The 18,789-nt window shown below is 44.4% G+C and overlaps 1 protein-coding gene and 2 pseudogenes across 1 annotated transcript; 2 read left to right on the forward strand and 1 right to left on the reverse strand.

Annotated features, from left to right (window-relative positions):
• The window catches only part of LOC147005102 (actin-related protein 3B-like), a 242,741-nt pseudogene that overhangs the window by 75,834 nt on the left and 148,118 nt on the right, over nt 1–18,789 (forward strand).
• Nucleotides 4,744–9,104, reverse strand: LOC147005104 (chromatin remodeling regulator CECR2-like; annotated as a pseudogene).
• LOC147005105 (disks large homolog 5-like) lies at nt 12,157–16,334 on the forward strand. Its single transcript, XM_085836545.1, has 5 exons — nt 12,157–12,320; nt 13,312–13,471; nt 14,687–14,830; nt 15,463–15,646; nt 16,143–16,334. The coding sequence occupies exons 1-5, from the start codon at nt 12,182–12,184 to the stop codon at nt 16,317–16,319; spliced, it is 804 nt and encodes a 267-aa protein (XP_085692671.1). The 5' UTR covers nt 12,157–12,181; the 3' UTR covers nt 16,320–16,334.

The following is an 18,789-nucleotide window of genomic DNA, read 5'->3' on the forward strand; positions in this document are numbered from 1 at the left end:
GACCCCTACCACACTAGACCACAAACCCAGGAGTGTATAACCAGGGATCTATAACTGCAGATACATTGTAGCAGAGAATGGCCTAGCTGAAAGCAATGGGAGGAGAGGCCCTTGGTCCTGTGGAGGTTTGATGATCCAGTGTAGTGTGTTTCTCAATCAGTAGGGCAAGAAAGGGACGGGGTGTGAAGGAGAATCCTCATCCAGGCAGAGTGGAGGCTGAGAGTGCAGATTGTAGTTTGAGGGGTTAGTGGAGAGTAACCAGGAAGTGGCATATTATGTGAAATATAATCCAATGGAATGATTAATAAATACATTTTTAAAACACACACATATTCCAGGCATTTAATTTTTACCAGTGAAGACTCAGTACCCAGCTCATAGTGTCAGGGAAAGCACCTAGCTGACCCTCCTACCCTGATGAACTCCCAGTAGGAAAGCATTCTTTATCCCTGTCCACACTGTCTTAAATATCCTTCAACTTAAAGTACTTCTTTCTGAGGCCAGACAGTAGTGGTACATGCCTTTAATCCCAGCACATGGGAGGCAGATTTCAGAGTTTGAGGCCAGCCTGGCCTACAGAACAAGTTCCAGGACAGCTAGGGCTATACAGAGAAACCCTGTCTCAATCCCCCTGCACGCCACCCCCAAAAAAGGCCATTCTTCTGTTTAGTTATATTCATTCCCTATCAACTGGTAGGTTGCTCTACTTCTGGAAGTGGTGTTGACTTTATTTTGCTTTGCAATAAATGTGTGAGATAGGGATGAGCCATAGGACAAAAATGTACACTGAACAGAAAGCTCTTGGATTACAGGTCTGTGCTAGGGCTGAGCTACACCATAAAAAGTTTTTTATTCTTTTTTTTCTTTCAGAAATTAACACAATCTTGGGGTTTACAATGTGACCAAATATCCTGCAGTATAAATTAACCATATTCCCTCCCTTATAGAAATCAAGCTCTCTGACAAGTATCCTGGTAGTTTCCAGGCATGTCTGAGTGCATCATCATGGAAACACATGATTCCAAGGACATTAGAAATGGGTTCTTGAAGCTGTTTCACATGGCAAATAGAAACCTAAAAAACACCAAGCCATCCCTGATCCTTATCATAAGGGATAAATTCCCCTTCCCCCTTCTCACATAATTCATGGCAAGATATCACCATTCTTGACCTTGGCTCAGTGTCCTATGTGCTGTTGAATGGAAGTGTTTCTGTCCAAGGGTCAACAAACAAACCACAGAAACACTGAATTCAGTTAAACAGGGAAGGTTTATTGAATGCACACCCCATAACTGAACATCCAGGGCAACAGCTGAAAACTGTATGCTAGATATTTCTTAGGGCCAGCTCCATGAATACATAATAAAGAGCTCATGAACAGGGGCTAGATATGCTGCCCTTACTCAAGCCGATTTAAACATAACAGTTCATATTGATCTTGAATTTGAAAGGTCTTATATGAAACATATAGATGTGGAAATTTATAAGGTTAACAAACCTCATATACAGAACATAACAGTGTACATGGCCGGCATAACCCTGCTCTGAGTCAAGATTTTGTTTCATTTTGTTTTACATAAATGACTGGTTTCTTCGTTAGGGTTTTACTGCTGTGAACAGACACCATGACCAAGGCAAGTCTTATAAAAACAACATTTCAATGGCGCTGGATTGTAGGTCAGAGGTTCAGTCCATTATCTTCAAGGTGGGAGCATGGCACAAACAGAGCTGAGAGTTCTACATCTTCATCCAAAGGCTGCAGGTGGAAGACTGACTTCCAGGCACCTAAGGTGAGAGTATTAAGCCCACATTGACAGTGACACACTTACTGAACCAGGTCACACCTATTCCAAAAGCCCACACCTCCAAATGGTGCCACTCCCTAGTGCAAGAATATACAAACTATCAATTTCCAATCCCTGGCCCCCATAGATTTGTTCAAACACATGAGTCTATGGGGGCCATACTTAAACATTACATAATGCAAAATGCATTTAGTTCAACTTTTAAAATCCTCATAGTCCATAGCTGTCTCAACAATAGTAAAAGTCCAGAGTTCAAGGCCTCTTTTGTGATTCATCCAATCACTTAAATTCAATTCCCCAAAGAAAGACAGGAAACCAGCTGGGTAAACTCCAAACTCTGCATCTCCATCATGTCAAAGTGGTCTTCAGATCTCCACTCCCTTTTCATCTTTGTTGACTGCAACAAACTGTGTTAACCTGGGTTGGTTCAACTCCCTGTTAGCAGCTTTCCTTAGCATGTATTTCATGGCTCTGGCATCTTTAACATCTTTGAGTCTTCAAGGTAATTTCAATGTTACAGCTGCTTGTTGCAGTGTCTGGGATTCCACTTGATCTTTTTGGCTCCTCTTAAGGGCTGGCATCACTTCTCCACCTCTGCCCTCAATAGCACTCTAAGCTCAGGTTGATCCACTCCACTACAGCTGCTGTTCTTGGTGATCATCTCATGTTACTGACAAATCCAATATACAAGGTTGTTGCACTCCAACTAGGCTTCACCAATAGCCTCTCATAGGCTCTCTTCATGGTGCCAAGCCTCAAATCCTTTTCATGACACCCTCAGTCCTGGGCCATCAACTACAGCTGAGGCTACACCTTCTCCAATGGTGTTCCATGATCTCTCACAATGCCAAGCCTCAGCTGTTCTTCATGATACCTCATGCCTTCAAAACCAGTGCAACCTGGGTGACACTTCCATATTACCAAGTCAAGAAGGCACATGAAGTACAACCTGGACTGTCTCCAGAACATAGCATCTTTGTGCTCCCATAAAACAATTCCCAAATTTTACCTCAGTGATGCTGGTCTCTTCTTAATCATTGCTAATTTCTTAGCTCCAACTAACCAGCATCAATTGTCCTCGTAGTTCCTTCCATTCCTAACTAGAGCCAGAGCCACATGGCTGAAGGTGCCAAGTTCTGCTGCTTAGAGGAACTAGAACATCACCCCCTTGTAATATTACATTATCACTGCCTTTGTTTTCCAAATACTTCCCTGCCTAAGCCTGGCTATCCTGGTTCTTGCCCTGTAGATGGACTTTGACCAGCATAGATCAATATGCCTGCCTCCTGGGATTAAAGGTATGCACCACCAGGCCTGAATTTAAATTTAGCTGGGTAGAGTCTTACCACAAGGTCCCACTCCCTTAATCTGTTATCTCATAGAACACAGGATTCTGCTCCATTTCACTTCCTGTTAACCCTTTAATACTCAAACCATGTATTTTATATTTTTCCTTTCAAAGCTTGCTATGCTTGTTCAAATTTGTCTTCCTAAGACTTAACCAGAGAACAAAGTCTCCTCTGGGCTTTTTTTGAAACTTCCCTTGTCAATGCAATTAATCTGAGGCTCTTCACCTTAGTCTCAGGCAGACTTTTCAGTCTAGGGCAAAAAGTAGCCACATTCTTCACCAAAATACCACAAAACAGTCTTTCTGCCACATTCTGAAATTCTTCTCCTTTGAAATCTCTTGGGCCAGGTCAACAAAGTTCAAATTACTCCCATCAACAAAGTCTTCCATATTCCTACTAGGATGACCCATTAAGCCACTTTTAAAGCATTCCTCTGTGTTCCAAATCCAAAGTCACCAAATCCACAGTCTTTCAAATGAAAGCATGGTCAGGCCTATCCCAGCAATGCCCCATTCCCTGGTACCAACTTCTGTCTTTTTTTTTCAAACCTGTGCAATTTTTTTCTTTAGACTAACATACATAAGAAACCTGAGTAGTCACTTTCACAAAATGTGATTTGTGCTAGAAAGCGTTGTTTGATGCCTTCTAGATCACAGGCCTGCCAGGCCCATGAAGAAGCCACTTTATCTTCTAATAAGTAAAACACTCTAGAGTCCAAATTCCTGGCTTACAACTATCTGGTAGAGCTGGTGGAAAGCAGGAAGGGACATGCTTTCCCAAGTCCAGAACTTAGGCCACCAGAGTGAGAGCAGCCTGTCCTATGGCTGCAACACCCAGTAAAGCCCCATGACAGCACCGTCCAATCAACTGTGAAATGAATGCTGAGGCGGACATGTTGTCTCCAAGGCCAGCTGCAGAGGAAACAAGTTAAGTGTCATATATAAGCTGCAGTCTTCAGGGTCTCTTCTCCAAGTTCCTCAGGCATTCAGTGAGACCTGACTGTACAAAGACAGAGAATCTTCCAGTACACTATGCTGGCCGTATCTGGGAAGGACTCCCAACTCCTCCATGTACCCACCTGACTGTCCCACTATATATACAATACAGTCACCACAAAAAAAAATAATAATTTTAATTTGGCAACATGAAACTTCTGTAAACTGGACCAGCTCCAAAAACATTAATACTAAAGTAGTCCCTTCACCAAATATATACCTGAGATTAGCTGCTCATGAAAGTTTAAAGGCACCACTCCAGCATTACATGTCCACTCCACCCAAGTTTAAATTGATTTTCCCTGGACAAGAGTCTTGGGATTTGGAGAAGCCAGCAAGAACTCCAGATATATTGCTGTGGGTAAGTTTGTCAGCTGTGCAGATGATCCCAGCTACAGGCCAGCCATTCATATAAAGAGTGTGACCCTAAGGCTTATACTGTTCAGCTCTGAGGAAGGCTTGATTTACAGTGAAGAGGTGTAACCGGAAGACAGGACAGAGATGTACAGCATTCATTCCTCCAAAACTGCCAGGCCTGACTTACGGTCTCCACAAGCAGCCGTCCACTTCCTTAGGGCTGAAGTCCTCCCTAGACTAGCTCTGATCCAGAGGAAGTATTGGGATTTTACGAGTCAGCAACTGTTCTGGTGACTCCACAGGCACCCAGGTCTTTTGGAATAAGGACTGTGACTGGACTGGATGCATTTGCAATCCCGTTGGTCTGTGTACTTCTTGAAATGTGCCTCTTAATCTGCTTCAAGTGCCAGTCTACTCCATCATCGAAGCCTGAAAGTGACCTAGGCCCTCTTTGTGACAGAAGTTGAGGGAACGCTCTGGAGAGAGGCCATTGGGTTGGGTGGCTACTGGGAGGGGATGTGGATGGGCAGGCACAGAGGATGGGTATGCCCTGGGGTGAAAATGACTGGCTGATCACTGAGGAGTGTATGGAGACCCTGTCTGCAGCATCACACTGTGGGGTGGGAAAGCAGATGAACCAAAAGTCATTCCTGAACTCAGAGATGGTGGTGGAGTTCCATAAAGATAGACACTGGTTGACAGTGAGTTCTGCCACTTGGGAGCTGCACCATGGTTGTCGAGATCTAGAATATTTGGGGACTCTCTGGCCTCTCCACAGATTCATCAATCTTTTCTTCTTCTGGACCAGAATTGTGTCCATCAGGAGGAACAACCTTAGCAGTCACTGCATCCATTTGAGTTGGAGGAGTTAAGGCAGAATTTAGTGTCTCACAACCTTGCAGACTAGACAGGACATTCTTCTCTGGGAAGAGGGAGCATGGAGGGTGACTCCCTGGGGGTCCACTTGGGCTTCTCTGGGAAGGGAGAGATCTCTGCCAATCAGAAAAGCCCTGTGGACATGTATAATGAGGAGTCCTCTGATAGGGGTGGTAGGAAGGCAGAGAAGAAGGCTGGTAGGTATATCTCATTCCTTGCTGAGGATGGTACCTAGGAAAGAGTCCAGGTTGGGGACCATTATCCTGGAACCCCCTGGGAGGAAAGGACTGAGGCTGTGATCCTGAGGACTTTCCTCCCATCATAGAGCCCAAGCCTTGCAAACTTGGACTCATAGAGTACTGTGTAGCTGAGTTAGAGTATTCTATGCCAGGCATGTATAAGGGAGAAAACTGGTTCACCTTGCCTGCCATCCAACCGGGATCTGTGCAAAGAGATGTAGTAGCATTCGGTCCTATGCATAGCATGGCTTCTTGCAATGTTTTACCCCTGGGGCAGATTGGCTTTTCTGGATCACTACCATCAAGGCCCTTCCCCTCTGAACTACAGGGAGATGCTTCACCAAGGACCTCATTTTCAGGTAGATTCCCCATCTCTGCCACTATGGAGAAGACTCTCAAACAGCCTTGCACAGCTGGGCTGCTGTAGCTATTGTCCAAAGGCCAGGTTTTCTTGTTCTTTGATGTGTTAGAAGTGTCTGCAGAGTCTGAAGCATCACTATTGAGTCGGAGGTCCTCTGTTTCCCTTTCTTGTGGTGAGCTTTGCCTGGTACCGCTGGCTTGCAAGGGAGGTGCAGGGTGAAGTAGTTGTTTGAGGTATACCCCCTCTGAAGAACAAATGCTTGCTGCTTTCTCTTCATGTCCAGGCAAAGGCTCTGGGTCTTCCTCAGGCTCTTGTGTTTCAGTCATCTCCTGTGTACTCCCAGGGTTGTCCAATGCATTCTAGGGCTCTGACACACATACTGATGACGAATGAGCTACCTTTGGAGAGGGACCAGTTATTGGGGAGGAGTGCGCTAGAGGGGGGTGGTAAGGCATACCTGGGGGAAAGACTCCGGAGGGGAGCTGCTTCATGGCAATCATTTCAGGGCTGTCCATCATGGATTCCCCTACTTGTGCCCCCCGGGGCATCTGGGAGGGCCCTCTGAATCCAGGACTTGGTGCTGGAGTTGGAGGTGTCTGCAAACCATGTCCATCAGACTTACAGGGTGGCTGCATATACCCTGAGGAAGGAACACCATGAGGTAGAAAGCTTGACTATTTAGTCCACTGATTTGGTGGGATAGGTTGTCTCATCACTAGGCCATCCATCACATGACCAATGGTATGAGGGTGGTGAGAGGGTCCTGGACCCAGGTGGGGCTTCTCAACTGGCCCCAAACATCCAGGGTTTACAGTACCATGGTTCCCATTCCAAACAGCAGGGTGTCCTCGATTTAGATACTTGTATGAATGATAAATATGACCGGGAGGAATTTCAGACCTTTCAGGAAAGTCTGGGATCGGGTTGGAGTCCCACCATGCCTAGAAGGAATAAATCCTGCCTGGAATGGAGCTGGTGGATACATGTTTCCAACTTGACTGGGACAATTCATCTGCCCAAGCTGTAAGGATGGGACATGTGACACCATATTGGAAAGGTCTGAAGCACTGAGCAGGGATCGCCAATGGTTGCTAATTCCAACTGGAGACTGTATAGCAAAGGTTGGGTGTTGCAAGGGCTCCTCTGGGGGCACCTCTGGAATTCGAGAGGAGCCATGTAAGTTGATGGATTCTGATCCTTGAAGAGAGCCAAACATTCCTGGTGCTGCTGGCTTCATCTGGTTTAAAAGGGATGCGTGGCTAGGCACCCTACCACAATGCAGGGGGCAAGAAAAGCCTTGGCCATTTGATGTGCCGACCTCTAAAGGGAGTTGTATGGAACTGCTGCTCTGATTGTCCCCTGAGGAGGCAGCTCAGTGTGCTGCGGGCAATGATTTTCCCCCATTCTTTACTGGTGGCTGTTTCCTGCTGTACACTTCTGTGTTTCTTGAGAGAGTCCAAACATGGCTTCCACTATTTCTACCAGACTGACTCCTTCTTTTTTAGCATTTTTCATCCTCTTTGATCCAAAATTCTTCATCTGTGTCTCCATCTTCACCAGGAAAGTGTTTTGTCATGGCCCGATGGAAACACTGCTCTAAATTGTCAGACATCTTGGTATATTCATTACTGTCACCATTGTATTTTCGGCAATTTTTTAACATGGTCTTCGTGACATTTACAAATTGCTCCTTGGTAAACTATGAACCTCCATTTAATTTCTTCTCCATGTTTGAAATATCCATGGGGGTCTTAATAATCTGGTAATAGTTGGGGGCATAAGATTATTCCACAGGTTCCAAGAAGGGCCAGGAATCCTTGTGAGCCTTTGCCACATCTAGAACTTTTACATGGCTGTGAAATCATCATCCAATTCAAAGAGGTCCTTGGTCTTCTTCCATTCCCTCATAGGAGAATTCAGATCCAAATGGGAAAGTTCTGGGGGTAGCTCCTTGCCTTTAGCCAATAGCCATGCTCATTCTTCCCTGAGCTTTCTCCTCTTAGCCCAGACTTCCACTGCCTTGACCTTTTTCCTCCTTTTCCTGCATTCTCTCCTCCTTTAACATCTGATCTTGCTCTTTCTTCTGCACTGCAAGAAAGATCGGTCGTTCCTCCTCCTCCCACCTGTGCTTCTGTTTTTCTATCTTGGTGAGCATGGGAGTTTCCTCTAGCTTGATGAATTGGATGGGCAGGTGGACAGATATAAACCTGTGTTGCAGCTCTGGCTTTGTGCCCTGTGGACGATTTCCCTTCTGAGCAATCATGTTGCAGATTTCAGGCAGGAAGTCCTGCTAAGGAGCTTGTAGAGTTGCTGCTCTTGGAGAGAGGTCGGCTCTCATGAAGCTCTCAGTAACCTGTCTCCATTCTTGTGTTAGACACAGGATCCACCAAGTACCTTGGCCTGCCCCTCCGGATCCATTTCTTTTGTGTAGGTCAGATGTCAAGGAGTTTTCTTCCTGCTTTTCACTGGATATAATCTCCTCCTGTAGTTTTTTTTCGTTTTGCAGGCCTTCCTCTTCTTTTGTCTGATTTTCCAGGAACATTTGAGACATTTTTTTTTTTTTTTGCCTTTCACTTTCCCTGCTCAAGGAGAGTTCTCCATTGGACCTTCCATGTACTAAGTCTTCTTTGTACATTTGTGTCCCATAGAAGTACCAGTACAGTGCACCTGAATTGTCTTCACCTAGAGGTTCAACTCGGAGACTGTCTGCATCCAGACCCTTGAGAAGAACAAAGACATCATCTGCAACAAGCGGGTAATCACAGAGGAGATGCAGGATCTCTACTCATGTACGCAGAGGAAGGTTTGAAAACTGGGATCTCTCAGAGGATTGGGCTTTCCTTCTTCAAGCTCACAACCTTAGTTAACAATATCTTCCAAGTAGCTGTGGAATGTCTGAGACGTGATACCTCTTCGCTAATAGCAGCCTTGAAGCAGGCAGGCAATCAGATCACTGATAAATACCAAGTCATCTCTGTGAAGAGTTGCCTCTAACTCCTCGATCTCGAAGTTGAGCAGGCATAAAGCCTTGTGAAAGAACAAGCAGAATGTGCAATGGCTGGGACTTCCCACCAGGAGCAGAGCATGCCCAGCATGGCCATGCAGCCTTCCTCTGGGCACATCTCCCTGCTGTGATTACTCACTTACTCTTGCTTGCTTCAATCTTGCTTGCTAGCTCCAACTCTGGCCATGGGGCAGCGCCTCTCACTCAGCAAATGGCAGCTCCCTCAGCTTAGCAAGAGCTCAAGCAGAGGCAGGCCAGGACAGGGGTAGTGCACTGGGGGAGTAGCTTGCAAACTCACTCAAACAGGCACATGCTTGCCCCCTCCCTCAATGGCTGTCCCAACATCTGACTTAGTTATGGTTTTACTGCTGGGAACAGACACTATGACTAGGGCAAGACTTATAAAAACATTTCATTGGGGCGGGCTTACACGTTCAGAGGCTCAGTCAATTATCATCAAGCATGACAGCATTCACACAGGCATGGGAAGAGCAGAGCTGAGAGTTCCACATCTTCACCCAAAGGCTGCTAGTAAAAGACCCATTTCCAGGCACCTAGGATGAGAGTATTAAGCCCACACACACAGTGACATGCCTACTGCAAACAGGTCACACCTATTCCAACAATGCTACCCATCCAAATGGTGCCACTCTCTGGTACAAGAGTATACAAACCATCACAACTTGGAAGCATATTACAGCAACAGCATGAAATAGACTGACGGCTGCCTTGTAACAAATTTCCTACAGATATGGTAAGGGGGCACACCTTACCAGAGAGAACTTTGTATCATTAGGAAAGATGTCTGCATGATGTTAGCATGTTTATACAAGGTCCATGGCCTCAACAGGAGCACTTTCAAGGAGGACAGAGAATGTGTGTTTTACTTGAAATAAAGGGCTTCAGCACTGTTGCTCAGACTGGTCGGTGCCGATTTCACCTCACTCTATCCATGCACAGGAACCCAAGTTGTCCTCCCACCTTCCTTTTGAGCAAGGTATAGGCACAAAAAGACCAGGACGCAGAGCTGGTGTCCAATTCCTCAGTTATGCTCAATTTTTAACTAATGTTTAAACAAATACAGTGTGGTCACTTATTATTGATAGTCTTCACATCTTACTGAGGGCACCAATTGCTTGACTACAACCAACTCTCTAAAAAGTCTGCGCCCTGGGACATATATCAAGATCAATCTGGCATGGAGGTGCATGCACACTTTCCTGTACTGAACATAGAAAGGTGGAGGTAGAAGTTTGATGTATGGTAAATTGGCCACCAAGTTCACATTGTGTTCCTGGATTTCATCTCAGGACAAGGATGTGGAGAGTCTCTGATGTCTTCTGTCTAGCCCCTTGAAAGATTCTCTGAGCTTTGGCCTCAGCACTTAATACTTCCTGCTGGGTCAGCAACACTAAAGGAAGATAAGATTGTCATCAGCACCGTATCACGCTACCAGCAGTGGATAATAATCAGTTGTTCAGATGATGATACTCACTTTCATTTTTTCCTAATGTGGGCTAAGGGAAACAGAGAACATAGTCCTTAGAATGGAAAGATCATTCTCACTTCTCCATCTTCCCAGAAAGAAAGACTGGAAGGGAGAGAATGGTAAGTTCTTTATAATAGAAAAGACTTGGTAAGTGAGGCCTTTGATGTAGCATGTGATTCAGTGTTGTTTTCTGAAACAGGGTCTCAAATACCCCATGTGGACCAAGTTAACCTTGAGCTCAGACAATTCTGCTTCCACTTTCCTATATTTGAGCTTCCAAGTGGGGCCTCCAAGTACTGTGGAAACATAACTAGTCATTGTGAGAGACCTGGATAATCTAATGCTAAGGCATGTACAGCACAGTATAGCAAAAGTCATTGATTTCTATGTCTGCCCCCTATTTCAGATAGTTGCTGTCATATGACAGCCAATCATCAACAGAGAAAACAACTTGACTCAGCAAAGTCATGGTGTCCACATTCTGTTGTGTTCTGTATGAGGTTTGTTAATCTTACAATGGTACATAAACCATTCCATGGGACCCCTCAAATTAAGGGTCAATATGCAGTTATATCTAAAATGGCCTGATCCGAACAGAGCACTGGATACTTCCCTAACTTTGAATGAACTAATTTTGTTTTTTCATTTGTTTTTGTTTGTTTGGTTGGTTTGGTTTTTGGGTTTTTGTTTTCTGTCTTTATAAGTTAACAAAGATAGATTTTTTGAGCTATGGCTCCGGCACAAATCCTGAGCAATGGTTCTGATCAATCAACTTTAGGGTCTGCATTTAATGAATCATTCATGTTTGACGGAAATTGGGTTTTGTGTGGTTTGTGGGGCCAAACATGAACCCAAATACAAGATGCTAGGACCTTGCCCAGTCAACGAACCTATGTCTATAGTATTACCCTATACTTTCTGCCTGCACATCTGCACCTCTGTTGAATATATTATTTATTTCATACAGAAACTCATGGTGTAGCACACAGAGGGCTATAAGCAATACTGATAGGTGAGATTGGTGCAATGAGAAAAGCCCCCACACAATCTGATGGTCACACATTGGTCGCTCCATATTTCAGTTTCCTTTGCCAAAAGATCTCTAGAATGTTGTCAGAAGCATGATGACTGCATGTCTCCCTCCTAAGGGATCTTGAGGCAAATTTCAAATGCTAAACACAAGGCTTCATGAGTGTGGTCCCTAACACACACCCACACTGCAACCAGCCCTGAAGGCTCAGCATGGATGAGATTTCATGCACCTGTATATGATTAGACAGGAGTAGATTTTGGCTGCATATTCAAACTGGTATGATTTCTCACTAAGTTTTAATGGCTCCTATTGCTGATTGAGGAAAATTTAAGGTAGGATGAGATATTTTTGAGAAGGGTTTGGAAAGGAAACACAGAGTTAGATACATAGGAATTACTTAGGTGTGGCCAATCAAGCCTAGAGCAAACCCTGGCTTTGGAAGGAGGATGTGCTCAATGGCTATGCCCCAGGAAAGAGCAGCTCAGCTTCCTGTCAGTACAGGGAGAACATTAGCAGGGAACCAAAGGCTTTATGTAGTCCATGACATCAGCAGTCCCTTCTTGGACATTCTATTGTCTCCTGGAGAGTTCTAAGCAACCTCTGTGATGTCACCAGTGTTGTAGTTACAACAAGCTGACTGAGATTTCTCAGTCAGAGACTGGACATTGCAGTGATGGCCCTGCTTGCCCGACTTGGTAGACTTTTTCAGAGAACCAATGTGGATGGGAGAGAGACCAGAGAGGGGAGGAAGGATGCTGGCCTTCCATCTGAGAGTAATGAAGGACGAAGGAGGTGGACTTGGCGAATGAGCAGTAAGTCCTGAAAGGGAAGTGGATGTTGAGCTTCCTGGTAGGGGTGGCCTGAGCTGGCCTTTCTAGTAATGTGGAACTGGAGACTCTGGGTAGCAAAAAAACTTCCATGGTTATCACAATTCTTGAATCATCAAGGATTTCAGAACAGTACTTTTCCATCCCCTAAGGCAGGAGTTGGCAAGGTCAAAGCTGTTAGGCTATGAACTTCAAGTCTTGACTTGCACTGGGTATTGTGGGTGTTACTTAGGGACAGAATGAGACCATCAGGAGTGACAGCAGGTCTAAGCTATGCCATTTTGAGGGAGGGAATACCTGCACTTCAGTCCAAGGCTTCTTTTAGCTCCTGTAGTTATCTGACATTAGTCACAGGGAGAGAATGGTGCTCCAGACCATGATGTCATGTTCTCAGAACTACTCTGACCTCCTGTTTGTGACAGTTCCTACCTTACCTTTCTTTATCACCAATTGTGGGTGGCAGCCATTTCTATACTGTAAACAAAGAACAAGCAGTTGATAGACCCAGAGGGGGATTCTATTTTTATTTCTGGGATGTTTTGTGTTTCAGGGGGGAAGTTGATCATTGTGATGAACATATTCTCCCCCTGCCTGACTTATTAAGCCAATTCCTTGGCTTAGAGTAACAGGTTGGATATCTGAGCATCTCCAAGATCTCAAATACTTGTGATAGTGAATTTGTAGTCTGACTTGTGAAACCACAGGGCTCAGGGCTCTGAAGCCAAGTTGTACCCTGAAGAAGACATCTCTCTGGTCCTCATAAGCACGTTTAAGGGGGAATGAGGATACATCTGGCTACTTACATCACCTGATCTCTCTAGAGTTATGGTAGAACTGAGATCCACTCAGAAGAAATCTCATGCTGGGACCAATCTCTTGGTGGTGTCAATAGGTTACAGGCCTTTTTCCTTCTCTTTGGTAAGTCCACACTCTTTGCATTCTCACATCAAGTATTCTTGTATTCATCTACCTACAGTGGCTCACAGACAGACATCATCCCCTATACCTGTCATGAGCAAGGAGCAGTTTGAGAAGGAAGAGAACGAGCTGATCAAAGAGATCCAGCTCACTACCCAGGAGACAAATGAGCTGAGAGATCGCCTGATCTATGTGACCGAGGGATCCATGAACAAGAGGTATACGTTGCTCCATACCTGTGGTGTCATTCCGGGGTCTGCAATGCCTCCTTCATCTTATGCTTTTAAAGGGGTGGGTTCTAGGAAGCTATACCACCAGAACATAATTGGGTCTCACTTCATGCCCCTAAATACTTAGAGGAGTGGCCACACCTGAAGTTTTGTCAGGAGCGAGAAGGGAAATAGACTCTTCTGCTCCCTCCACTTGAAAAGAGGAACTTGGAGTCTGAGTGAAGAACTCAGGGATAGAGGCAGTGATGATTTCCTAGGGTTCATTTGGAAAGCCTTTGACAGGAGGTTGCTAGGTGATGGGAGTTTGTAGTTGTGTTTTTACTTGTTTCGAAGGTGACTGAGTGTTGGAACCGCCAGGTAGCAGCTGAGTGGCCTGGTCCCACATGGTTCTTCTCGGTGCTTGATTAGAATGCCTGAAGTTCATGCCTGTTCCTCTTTTTCTCTGTGCCTTATACTCTGAGGCAGTAATGTTGCATGCATTACTCTACCTCTCATTGTGTTCCCTTTGTCTCTGTCTCTCTTTCTCTTTCATTCTCTCACTCTTTGTTTCTCCATCCTGTGTATAGGTCTAAGTCTGTGAGTCTATGTGCATGCACAGGTACAGACCTGTGAATATGTTTTGTATGTTTTTATTTCTCTCCACAATTTGGAATCTAGGGGTAGGTGTTTTGGCCTGAGGATTTACTTACCTAAGAGTATCCAGGTGAGGTGGGTCCTGAGGCCTGGTAGTCCCCACTTTAAATAGCATTGCACTTTGACTATGTTGTCACATGTGTTAGTACTTTTGTATTTTGGAGCAGATTATAAATCTGTGGTGATGTCTGGAATCATCTCCAGAATTATATATAATAACTGTCTCTACAGTATTAGGTATCCAGGATTTAGAATCCCTTTTATGGAAACAGGGGAAACACCATCACAGCTGTTTGGTGGGTAAAGACCTGTAGCCTAGACCCCTGAGAACATAACTGCTTAGTCTGCCCTTCAGACCTACTGAGTAACGCAGGGAGCCAGGGCACCCTCAATCTAGATGCCTAGCTTCTGGTGTTCAGGGGCCAGGATAGCCAGTTTCCCAAGGTTAAGAAAATCCCAGCATTTAGAATGCAGTGTGTGGTTTCCATGGCTGCAGTAGTCCAGGACCCAGCCTGAGTTCATGTGTTACTTAAAGCCTAAGTTTATTGAGTTCTGTCTTCCTGGGGCCAGGCCCTACCACAGGCCAAATGGACACTATAAAGAACTGAAATTAAAGGAGAAGGAGATCATGACATTCCTACATGAATTAGAGAACAAGAACATGGAGGCCCGAGAGAACAAGCAGGAGCTCATGAAGGAGATAAATTTCTATCGGTAAGTACTTGTCTGGGAGGCCAACACTTGTGAAATGGCCATTTCTGCCTTCCTTTGTTTCTGGTCGGGAGACTGCAGGTCTGGTTCTATACTTTATGCTTTTTAGGCATCAGTGTCCCTTGGATTTTTGGACTCAGTTTTCCTAGGTCTCTAGGAGACTGTTACCACTGCCAGTGTTCTCCAGGCATCCTCAGGAGCCTCTAAACAGACAAGTGATTCAGATCATCAGAAGGTTATTATGTTGTACTGGGCCTGTGGGGCTCAGGCAGGGTTTTACAGAGCTAAGTGAGGTGTAATATGAGGATAGAGTGCCCTCCCTTTGGTTCTAATGACTACCCTGATTGTAGTTGCACCCTACTAATTGGTATTGTCCCAATGCATGGGCTGTCATGAGTAGATGGAGATCCCTGTTTCTTTTAGAAAAACATGGACCCTTTTGGTGTTTGGACTGCAGCACAAATTTCTTCTTCCATGAAATGGCTATTTGCTGTTTGTACAGCTGTCATGGATGTATTCTGGTGGATTGTATTAGGTCTTCACAGGAATCAGGGTACATGTCAGGTTAATGGGACCTGTAAGTAGAAATGGGAGGAGGAGGCTGCAGGAACTTACCATGCAGAGTATGTTTCCAGTAACCTGCACAGCCGGCTCCTGCTGGAGAAGAATCATATAAAGAAGAAGTTGGCGATATTGCAGCAGGAGAAGAAGGAAGTACTGGCTGATTGGGCCGTCATTCGTCAATGTTTGATGGAGTTGAACCTGAGTGGTACAGAAGAACAGGAGAAGACCAACAACCTGGAGACTAAAGAACATCAGGTAGGGACAAACAATTCGGCCAGGCTATGACTATCTGATAATTGGCACAATAGAATCTATCTTTGCTTCCTCCCACCAACTTTCTAATCCATAATTCCAAGCAGCTGCCCTCCTCATGGAATGTAGCTGTTCTTTGCTCTGTTTTCACACAAGTATTCTGGGAAGTGAGCCTCTTGTGAGACTCTGAATTAGCCTCTTTGGAGGCACTATTATCACTGGCAAGTGAACCTTTCAACTCTGCTTTAGTCTTCTGTCCACTCAGGGTGACAGGTGAATAACATGTCACATTCTTGCATGCATGTCTTCAGATAGGTGGAATGCTATGTGGAGGTTTGAGTGAATTCTGGGTCCTATCTGCAGATTTCACATCAGTAATTTCAGTTAGCATATTAATGTTGACTGTCCAGTAAAGATGAGGTAGTGGGAGATAAAGGTCTGACCCTGCCATGCCTTTCCCCACCATTCCTGTGTCTTAGTAACTGCCTTCCTTTCCCAGGTCTCAGAAACTGCTAGAGAGCTGGGATTGGCCACAGCTAAAGAAGAGACCATCTTGCAAAATGCGTTGTCATGCCAGGAGGCCCCTGCTGACCCTGATCTCCAGCATCCAGAATCTTCCTCAGATGAATCTTCCTCATATGAATCTCTTTATATCACATGTCCTGAGTGGGAATAGGCCCTAACTAGGAAGCCATGGCTGATTCAGGGTGTTATTCCCTTTTCTCTTCAGATAATTCCTCTTGGCAGAGAACAGAGGTGACTGCACTGCTAACAAATGTCCAAGAGGAGTAACAGGCTATAGGTCTGTGCTGCTAAAAGTGCAGAAAATAGATGAACAATAATTTTTTTATAGTTTTGTTTGAAGTTTTCATTTTTTGTTCTTAGAGTTGTTGCTATGTTATTTAGAAGTTATATGTTCTTGTTCTTGTATTTCATTGTTTATTTTTGCCTTTATCTCTATATTAATTGAAATTGTAAAACCTATTTTTTAAAAATTCTATTTCTTATGCAAAAAATGGATTTGCAAGTCGTGACTTTTGAGACCATCTTCCTTATTCAGGTTTTCTATCCCCTGCTGTAGACCTAGAACTCACATCCAGAGATGGATCTTTTTAAGTTCCAGACAGCCAGGGCTATATAGTAAAGTCATAGCCACCTAGGGGTATACAAGGTGATGAACTTTTGTGTATCAATAATTTTATTTACCCCATGGACACACACTTGGTGATGTAATCACTGCCATACTGCATCCATGGTGTCATGAATTCTCATACTCCTAACATATAGCACTCTGTCACACACATTCATTCATGATCCTGTGAACCAGATACTGAGGAATATACAATCATTGTTCTAGAGCTGCTGAGGATATAAACACATTCAGAAAGGAATACAAAATAAATCAGGAAGGCCAGAGCCATATGCCTCAGTTTACTTGCAACAGAGCATCAGTGATTGAGGCGAACAATAGCTTCCCTTTGGTTCTGGCCTGAAAAGGTCAGAGCCATTAACTGGGAGAAAGTTCAGGGGTCGTCCCTCCTGAAAGGGAGGGATGTCTAAACATGGCTTTCTGTGAGCCAGAGTTTTTCCTTGTTTCTAGTCAAGAGTTAATATTTACCCGGAGAGGAAAATGTCCTTGGGTCTGCAGATAACAGTTTCTTCTTGTGAAGTTTGTTCTCTTTCTGAGGAAATGACTCCAAAAATGATAATATTGTCTGCCTGGTGCAACTATGTAAAAATGTTATTGTTTGGGCCTAATTGGCAAAGTCATAACCCGTGTTTTTAAGCTGTAGAAATCAGTAAAGCTTTGCTTCTTGCCACCAGAGCATTAGTCTGTATGTTTCTTTAAGGCATTCACAAAGCTCATCTTCGTCAAGTGATAACCACACAGCAGACATAATGACCTTTCATTTCTTGCTGGGAAATAGCTTTTAATAGATGCTGTTGTCCTTGACCATAAACTTGCTTTGTTTTGCTGTTGCTGATTAGACGTATGTTGAACATTTATGTGAATGGGTGTTTTTCCAACTGAATATAATACTGTATGTGGTTCCTACTGAGGGACATTTCCCTCAGAGCACAGATGGAATCAGAACCATTCCTGGAGATGATTGTTAGGTACCATGTGGGTCTTCTTCTGAGTAGCAGATGTTCTAACCTGTGAGGCATCCCCACACTTCCTGCCGTTGGCTTTTGCCCTTCCAGTGAATATGATGTATTAGATGAACAGGATCAAATCCACTTGAGTGGAGAATCTCAGAAGATCTGTAGGTACAGTGCCTGACCTGCCCACACTCAGTGTCCTAGGCTGCCAGGCATGTATACACGGCTCTGATATTACCACTGCTATTTCTGTGTTCAGAGCCTTTTAAGTGAACAAAAAGGGGTGGAAGGAATATTGCTGTTTGTGTGCTCTGCTCCCTCAAGAATCCCTAAAAACAGGTGCAGTCAGGTGAAATCTTAATTGATCAGATAAGGCTAGAGGCTCTTATTGGGCAGGGGGAAGAAAGGCAGAGCTGAGATTTTTAGAGAGGGGAAGTGAGATGGAGAAGAGAGAGGGAATGAAGGACAAAATAAGGAGGAATAAGAAGATGGTGCTGGACTACGGGGCTCTAGGGGCCATAAGTAACTGGGGATTTCATAAATGGGAAATAGCGTAATGTAGGTACATTTTCCTGATCTAAGTGTGCAGGTTGTATTTGTATGTGTTGAGTTTTGCATTGTTTACATGGGCATTTTGTGGTTGTAGATTTCCCCTAATAAATTTGTCTGGCATATTACAAGGGTTTTGTGTTATTATTTTAAGAGGTAAAGGGGAAGTGTGAGTGGCAGCCAGCTCACTGGAGGCTAGCCACAGGTGGTGGATGGCATTGGAAGTATGAACAGCCTGGCAGCAGCTAAACATGGGAAACAGGGCAATAGTGCTACATGGGGCTGGCCACTCAAGGTTAATGAGATCGTCTTTCCTGTCCCTAACCACTTTAGCATGGATTCGGTTTTGTTTTTATGTTTTGCTGTTTTTCTTTTTTGTTTTTTTGTTTATTTTTTTGCTATAAGCTACAATAATGTATTTCTTTTTGTTCTAAGCATAGTAGCAAACTGTTCTACTTGAAAAAAAAAAAAAAAGATCCCTCATGACCTGTTTT

This window comes from Mus caroli, unplaced genomic scaffold (assembly GCF_978045245.1).
Source record: "Mus caroli unplaced genomic scaffold, Mus_caroli_1 scaffold_4, whole genome shotgun sequence".
NCBI lineage: Eukaryota > Metazoa > Chordata > Mammalia > Rodentia > Muridae > Mus > Mus caroli.

What these genes read in the sequence shown, in the direction of transcription:
- LOC147005105 (XM_085836545.1), top strand. Translation starts at nt 12,182, where the DNA reads ATGGCCCTGCTTGCCCGACTTGGTAGACTTTTTCAGAGAACCAATGTG. An exon ending in AAGGAGATAAATTTCTATCG is followed by an intron (nt 14,831 to 15,462) that starts GTAAGTACTTGT and finishes GTATGTTTCCAG; the next exon opens with TAACCTGCACAGCCGGCTCC. An exon ending in TGGAGACTAAAGAACATCAG is followed by an intron (nt 15,647 to 16,142) that starts GTAGGGACAAAC and finishes TTCCTTTCCCAG; the next exon opens with GTCTCAGAAACTGCTAGAGA.